This window comes from Aptenodytes forsteri, unplaced genomic scaffold (assembly GCF_000699145.1).
Source record: "Aptenodytes forsteri isolate BGI_AS27 unplaced genomic scaffold, ASM69914v1 Scaffold15, whole genome shotgun sequence".
Lineage (NCBI taxonomy): Eukaryota > Metazoa > Chordata > Aves > Sphenisciformes > Spheniscidae > Aptenodytes > Aptenodytes forsteri.
In genome coordinates, this window is record NW_008795129.1 from 24,185,110 (window position 1) to 24,193,422 (window position 8,313).

The following is an 8,313-nucleotide window of genomic DNA, read 5'->3' on the forward strand; positions in this document are numbered from 1 at the left end:
TTTGGTGGGGTTTTTTTTGAGGAAATGGAGGTTGCCTAAGCTTCCTTGTAGGGTAAGGTGTTTGGTGGGTTTTTGTTTTTGAAAGCAAAACCAATAAAGTCTTGTCTACAGGTAAGAGTTATATAAACCAGAACAAATTAGATGCTGGTGGTTCAGTGTTAACAGCTCCAGTCTCCCAAATACCAGCTGTTTTCTGTGACCTCTGTCCAATTAATATATGAAGGATTTGGGGTTAGACTTTTAATTTTGTAATTTTTCATAATCCCTGTGTTTTTGCAGAACTGCTGTTTAGCTGAAGTCAAAGCTCAAATACTGAATTTCACTTGTCTGTAAAAGTCACTTTTTACTTGTTTCATATTGTAAGTTTATGGAATTAACTGCAATACCCTGAATATAACGGTGAGAAAAAAAAAAAAATCTGTGTTCTATCCTGTTAATTTCCCCTGTTTTTTGTGTCATGTTATCACAATTCTTTTGAAAGTGTAGTATGTGTAATAATGCACGTTAGGTATTAAGATTTTCATGTTTGAGGTTTTCTTAAGAGTATTTTCCATGAATTGGGTCTTCAGAATCATTTACCACCCTTAAATTCTAAAAGGTCTTTTATGAGAAAAAGAACATAATGGAAATGTTTGTTCAGTATCTTTCAAGAATTTGAATGAGATCGTAAGCCTTGTGTCTTAACCCTAGTGAGTAAAAATGTATCGACGACAGAGCAGCAACTCTGGAAGAAAAGCTTCTCTTGCTTCGAAGAAGGAATTCAGAATTTTGAGTCAATTGATGATGCAACCAATGCTGCTCTTCTGCTGTGCAACACAGGAAGACTGATGCGAATTTGTGCTCAAGCGCACTGTGCAACTGAAGGTGACTTCAAAAGAGAGTTTTCCCCAGAAGAGGCCCTTTATTATAATAAGGTAACATCATACTGTTTTTAGAATGGCCCGTAACCTAATATGCCTTTTACCGTAGAATATTTGTAAATATATTTGTAAGTATCTGTAAGTCTTGATGTAATAACTTGGGATAGCTCTCCTGCTTTCACATTATCCTAATCCTCGCTGTACAGGCTTCAGTATTGTTGTTGAGGTTTGATTCCATTGCTCTGAAATATGAAGTGCTGTGACATTCAGATCTTGATGTTTAACAGACTGCAATACCACACACAAGGGAGATAGAAATGCATGGTCAGGATTAAAGTTATGACCAAAATGGGTGTTAGAAAAAATACTGAAGAAGGCTCAGAGATTATTTTGGAATGCTTCCTTGAGAATGAGTAAAGCAGTAACCATGTACGTGTATTATTTTATAATCTGTAGGCTATTGACTACTATCTGAAGGCATTAAGATCACTAGGTAAGAGAGATGTGCATCCAGCTGTTTGGGATTCTGTGAACTGGGAGCTGTCTACTACGTATTTCACTATGGCAACTCTACAGCAGGATTATGCTCCACTGTCTCGAAAGGCTCAGGAGCAGGTAATGAAGAGCATTTGTGACAACATCTGGTAAAATAAGCTGTTGTCTTCCTGAAAAACTAATCAGTGAGCAAAACTGATGTTGAAATAACTTGTAAACCTTTATTAGATTGAAGAACTCTTGTGAAGTAGTTCTTGCAAACTGTAAAATGTTTAGTCATTCACATTTTTAAGGTTTTGCTTAATGAAAAGATAGTGCTACAAATAGAGATTTAATCCTTACACTTGCACATAGTGGTGTTCTCGTTTCAAAGCAATCACACTACATCTTTTTGTTTTATCTTGTAGATAGAGAAGGAAGTTAGTGAAGCCATGATGAAGTCCTTGAAATATTGTGATGTTGATACAGTGTCTGCACGACAGCCTCTCTGCCAATATCGGGCTGCAACCATCCACCACAGGCTTGCTTCAATGTACCACAGTTGCCTGAGAAACCAGGTATTAGTACAAACTGTTTTGTTTTTCTGTATAGGTTCCGTACTTAACATGTCTAATGTGTGTGGAGATTGATATTTATCCTTCTACCTGTAGTTGGGTAGATCATTTATTTAAATGATTTAACGAAAGAAATGTGAGGTGGTTTACTTGCAAATCATTGTGAAATACGATGTTACTTTCAAGAGCAGTCTGTCCTTTATAGAGTGTATTGAGCTTTATTGTTCTGTCTATTCTAAGTAATTCCATGCTTTCATAACAGAAGCCATTGATGATAAATATTTTCTTTGGTTTGGTTTTGCTTCCAAGCCACTCTGCTGATACTTAAGCAGGCAGCCTTCTGTTGGAACATTAGCATATGATTTATTAAAGCCTTAGTGTAGACTTGCATGTTGCTTTCTGACTTTTTTTTTTTTCAAATTATTATTCTTTATGATTAACTTAGTTCCACTTGATGTGAATTTGTTAGCATTAGCTATGAAATTACAATAGCTTCAAAGATGGCAGGCTGGTGATGTAGTCTAGAAATGTGTAGACGTTTAGATGAACCATTATGAAATGAGCTGGGGAATGATTGTTGGTAGTTCGTGTAGTCCATAAGCATTTTTTTTTTCTAATGATTACCTCATGAACGTACAAATTGTCTGGGATTTACTATGTACCCTACTTTGAGTGCAGGTTGGTGATGAACATTTGAGGAAACAACACCGTGTACTTGCTGATCTTCATTATAGTAAAGCAGTACGACTCTTCCAACTCTTGAAGGATGCACCCTGTGAGTTCCTTCGTGTGCAGCTGGAAAGAGTGGCATTTGCAGAATTCCAGATGGCGAGTAAGTCTAGCTCTGTCTTACTACAACAGCTTTCCAAACTACCTTTACCTATTTAATTTTGTTTTTAGATAACTTTGTGTACGAGAGCAGGAGTAATCTGCTTTGCAGAATAGAATCTTCTTCAAGAGGGAAGAGACATTTTTATCTTACTGGTTTCCAGTTGACTAGGACAGTACACGGTTTTCTTGTGAGAACTCTTGAAATCTTTGGATGGAAGAAAAAGTGCAATCTGTAACATAAGATATTCGAGTCCTCGATTTTTACTTTTTTTTTTTTTTTTTAGGTCAGAACAGCACTGCTGGGAAATTAAAGACTTTGTTTGGGGCCCTAGATATAATGGCAAAAACCAAGGGTGCGTTCCAGCTCATCAGGAAAGAGCTTGTGGCAGAAAGTGAACAGGTAATCAGACCACTTGACTTTCATTTATCTGCTCCATTGTATCTTTTGCATTCACATAAAACTGGTCATTTGGCAACTAAGATATTGCTTGGTTACTTTTCAGTAGAGCTAATTGCTTAAATAGTGTGGACAGGGTTTGAACCTGTTGCAGTTCACTTCTAGCCTTTAAGTGGAAGTGGATAAAAAATTTACTCTAGAACAAACTATTCATCGGAGATGGATTAAAACATGTTTGTATATGGATGTAGACTGACTGAGTGAATGGGGTTCTGCGGAACTCTGTATTATTCCCTAAAAGTCTTCTTGAAGAACTTAAGAATGTATGTGCAATATAAATGAGAATTCTCTCTATATAGTATATTTAATATTGAAATATTAAAATGTGGAAGGTTATCTGTAGCTAGTGTTAGTAGGTTCTTGATGCCTAAATAAATAATGACTTGCAATATATGCTGATACGTGTTCATCCCTTGCTGACAATTTGAGCAACAGATTTGAGTAGTCAAGTCCATATTTTCCTGATTTTTTTTATAACTAAAAATTACTATATTTATATATATGTACAACATCGGCAGTCGGCATAACTTGTGTACGGTGTGGATATGAGCTAATTACTGAAGCCTCATAAACAGGGTGTCATAACAATTGTGATGTTGGTAGCACTCCTGTAAAGAGTACGCTAACCTCCAAGTGTGGTTGTCTGACTTAATTGAAGTGCGTTTAAATGGTGGAGTTGAGCAAAATGGTTTTTGTTTTTTCTCTTCTTGTAGACAAGCAAGGATAAAAGTAGTGCTGAGAATGTGTCACCTAATGATTCCTCTACTGGCCTTAACAAAGAAGAAGTATTGAAACTGCTTAGTATTTTTGAGTCCAGAATGTCATTCCTTCTCTTCCAATCCATTAAATTGTTAACTTCAACCAAAAAAAAAATTGGGTAAGTTGAACCTTGATATGCGTGTGTAGATGTGATTCTCATCCATAAATCCGTACAAACTATGTACTCTTAAGCATGCAAGAAAGTGTAATATTTATTCTTTTATGGAGATGACTCTTCTGTGTGGAAAAGGAGCCAAGATATGCCTTCATCGTCTAAATTTTGCACGTTTTCTGTGTTTTTGTGTGTAATCGAGGGAATGACCAAGAAACATCTTCACTGAGTGTGTCTAGGCAGCTTTTTTCTCTCCTCTTTCCTGATAGCAGTCCAGGACTGAGCAAGAACAAAAAAGTCAGACTTGAATGGCTGTATTCAAATAGGAAAATAATAGTTTGTAATCATCATCTGAAATGCATGGTACAGTTATGAATCACTGATGCTTTATCATGCTCTGTGATATCTAACTTATCCTTTAGAGGATATAAATCTTATGCCCTTAATAGGTGTAAATTCACACACAAAGCAGTTTAACTTGTACTGCCATAATTTTGCTTGCATACTTCTCATTGGTTTTGTTTTTTGCTTTTTTTTTTTTTTTTTAATCAAACTGTTTGTTCAGGAAATGAGGTACATGTATATGGTGTCCTTTATCTTAACTGACATTGGCCTTCATCTGTGATGGAGCACTTGAAAGTTAGTGGGGGAGAAACTACTGTGTACTGCTGATCTTTTGCTATATCTTGATGATAAAATATATCATAGACAGCACAGTTTAGCAAGCAAAATACTTGAGAATAAATGTAGGCACATCATAGAGAGGGATGTATATGGGGAAGATACTCACTGGCATTAGAGAATATTATGATGCCTAATGGAGTGCAATGAAGAAATAATCTTCTGTCTTGCTGCTGGGATTCAGAACAAATGTGGTTTCTCCTTTTTGTGTTGACCTTGAAGTGTTGTTTGGATTAGGTGTGGCAGTGTAATTCCTTACACCGCTATTGCTTCTGTTGGTTAGATTTGAATGTGTGTGGTGTTGCTTTTGGGATCCAGAAAATACCTTTTATTCCAGCAGCAGCAAATGTGTTTGATTGCAGAAGCTGCAGCAGTATGCTATTGCTGTTTCTAATGTTATATAAAGTTAATTTATGAAAATGTGTCATTAGTTCTAGTATATAGTTCCAGAGAATTCTTTTATTGTTGGAAGTTGTGTTAATAGTTTTTCAGATTGAAGCACTGCTGATGCAAGTGCTATTTTGCTAAAAGTAAACTGTGAAATGAATTCATTCTGCACAGTAAGTTGTCTGCTGATAGTAGGAGACCGGTAAATAGGAAAACATGAGACAAGAAGAAAGCCTGTGTGCTTTCTTAGCAGTGGTTTAGGTGCACTGTTCGGTGCTTTCACTCTTTAAAAAAAGAGCTTCCACAAGGTGGCAATCTGAGTATATGAAACGCAGAGGATCAAAGTATAATTTGTATGTAACCAAGTAGATGTCCAAGTAACTGAGTAAATTGTTTTAGTTCTGTTATCTCATAATATGGGTAAGTGTTGTAAAACAAAAAACTCTTGGGTATTTTTGTTTTGTGGGTGTCGTCCCCGTCCCTGTCCCCCCAGTTTACTTTCTCATCATTGTCTCTCTTGAATGGGGTTTTGTACTGAAGATTCCATATAGGGAACGTGTTACAGTTTGAATACTGTGAAATGGGAGTGTTGCTATAACATGTTAAACTTTTTTAAACAACGGTGGATTGAGGCTAAGCTTAAAACTACCTTTCGCTTAACCTTTCTAGTACCTTGTGTACATCTGGCATACGTTTCCTCAGTTCTGCTTTGTAGAGGAAGATAACGTCTGCCTTCTGTTTTAATAATAGGCTGAAAAGGGAGGAAATCGGAGCTCACAAATGCTATTTCAGGGTCTCGGATGCACTTTGGCAGAGAACAGGAGAACATGTGGTAAAATTAATGTTCGATAGTGAAACTTTCAGACTAGCAGTAAAGCTGGATGAAATCAGAGTTTTACCCTCAAAGTGAAATGCATAAGCGTAACTGAACTTGGCTATGTAAAGCGGAGGAAAGAAGTAATTTAAAGTAATACTTCGTTCTGGGAATTCTTGTAACTTATCCTGGAAATATTTTGCATTTCAGTGGTTTTTGTTTTTTTTTTTTTTAATTGACTACCTGTTCTGCTTAATAAATAAAGCTGTCTGATTTCTGCCAAGTGTTATGAATGTAATTTGCTTCACCATTTCTTGGTAATTCCTGAAGCATTTGCAATTAAACTGACTGCTGCTTGCACACATACACGCTTGATTTATTTATAATCTCAATGGCAGCATTTTTTATTTTTCTTTTTTCTAGTTTGGGTCACTTATTTATTAGTCTTGGACATTAAATGTGGCAGAGGAGGGGTGACAGCGCTGAAGCAGAATGCCAGCACGTGTGTGATAAGTGATTTACAATTATATTTGTCAAATTGAGAAAATTGGTGGGAGTTTAGACTGCAGACTAGCAAAAGAGGAAAAGCTCTTTTGCGTAGAGGTATTGAGCATGGAAAAGTCTCTTATCGTAGGGAAATAGCTTAGATGTATGGAATTGAGAGAATGAGGGCAGATCATGGGCTTCAGACTTGAACGGGAAAACGATGCCCGTAGTGGTTTAGAGGGGAAGGCTAATGGCAGGGAATGGCACGGGAGCAAATACACCGCGTCTCCTGAGTGTTCCGGTGTCTGTTTGCATTTGGCATGATCAGATTAGATGCTAACTTAGACAAAAGTACAGAGTTTTGGCATGGAGACCTCGATTTTGGAGGGTTTATGATGTGACTTGGGATTATGAGTTAATAAAATGGCCAGACTGGAGCTGAATAAAAATTGGAACACCTTATCCCTCCTGCAGTATAAAGAGGCTCTGACGGCAGTGCTGTGAAATGGTAGGAAATAGGAACTAAGGAAATCAGAGACTCAAATCAAAACACCAGCCATGTGGTTTCACAGGGATAGTCATCAATGCTGTTATTTAATAATTGTTTTGATAATTTGCAGAATAAAATATTGTGGTCAGGTTAATAGTTTGTATTATCTGTTTTTCTTTTTAGGGGCATTAATGAAGAAGAAGTTGTTCTTAAAACAAACAAGCAAGTTTACTCCCTGCTGTTGCGTGCAACTGCTAACAAAAGTATGACTCTACTAGAACGAATAGAGGTAATCTTAAATTTATTGGAACAGCTGACTCAAAATAACGAAGCTAGTAATGGAGGAATTCAGTGACTGAAATGCTGCAAAACAGCAGAAACAGTGCCTTGCTATGCATGGGATCAGTGGTAATTTTTCCCATGTGATATTTGTATTTATTGAAGGTGATAATACAACCTACATTGTTACATTGTACATCTGGGAAAGAACAGGAATTCCTTTTTATCCTGCGATAACTCTAATGGTTCGGTTACTAGTGTTTCTTTGTTTGAAATGCCAATTTGGGGTTCTGGATATAAACATAACAGTTTTTTATGTTGGAGAAATTCACCGTTTTTCTCTTACAGGTAATGGGCTTTGCAGTGATATAAATGTTTTGCATAAAAAATGTAATCTCACAGTTGCTCTGGTTTGATATTTAATGAAACATACTTTGTAAGCAAGGCTTCAGTGGAACACTTTAACCGGTAACATGAACCAAAGCTGTACAAGGAAATTTCTGTTGAGTATGTGGACACACGGACACACTGCTTTTATTACAGATACTATCCTGCACAAAAATGTGTGCCTTTCTAGCTTTGATGCAAGACTCTTGCAAATATTAGCCATCACTGGGATTTCATTTACCCCAGAAAGTGAATGGCTTTAGCTGTGTTTGAATTGATCAAGAATAGTATTATCTTTTTCAGACTTGAAACTGTGAATAAATGGGAGCATATTTTTAAATAAAAATTTATTTATTAAATATAAATTCGTGACTCAGTCTTGTTTTTATTGGTTATGACTGTTAAGACCCTCGTCAGAGAAGCAAACTGCTCAACAGAATTAAAACTATTTGAAAGGCGGTGGGGGCTGGAAAAAATCTGTAAAATCAGGCCTAACAAATGAGTGTAGTCTTAATCTCAGCATGTGAGGACTCTGTTTTTTGGAAATATGTATTATTTAAAGAGAAAGTTGACAAAAATATAACATCTGATGTCTTAATGGTTTTTCTACAAATAAATGTGGTTCACTATTCTGTAACAGTATAAAACACACTGTTTATTTAAAGGTATTAACAGTTTTTACATGTGTGTATGTATGCTTTTTTTTTTTAAATCTCTCTCT

At 36.3% G+C, this 8,313-nt stretch overlaps 1 protein-coding gene across 1 annotated transcript in view; it reads left to right on the top strand.

Annotated features, from left to right (window-relative positions):
* The window catches only part of EDRF1 (erythroid differentiation regulatory factor 1), a 32,192-nt gene extending 24,257 nt beyond the window's left edge, over positions 1–7,935 (top strand). Inside the window, exons 19-25 of the mRNA XM_009277954.2 lie at positions 691–914; positions 1,317–1,475; positions 1,763–1,912; positions 2,588–2,741; positions 3,025–3,140; positions 3,911–4,074; positions 7,110–7,935. Coding sequence (XP_009276229.2) covers positions 691–914; positions 1,317–1,475; positions 1,763–1,912; positions 2,588–2,741; positions 3,025–3,140; positions 3,911–4,074; positions 7,110–7,281 — 1,139 coding nt within the window. The 3' untranslated portion in view covers positions 7,282–7,935. The remainder of the gene's footprint in view (positions 1–690; positions 915–1,316; positions 1,476–1,762; positions 1,913–2,587; positions 2,742–3,024; positions 3,141–3,910; positions 4,075–7,109) is intronic.
* Positions 7,936–8,313: the final 378 nt, after the last annotated feature.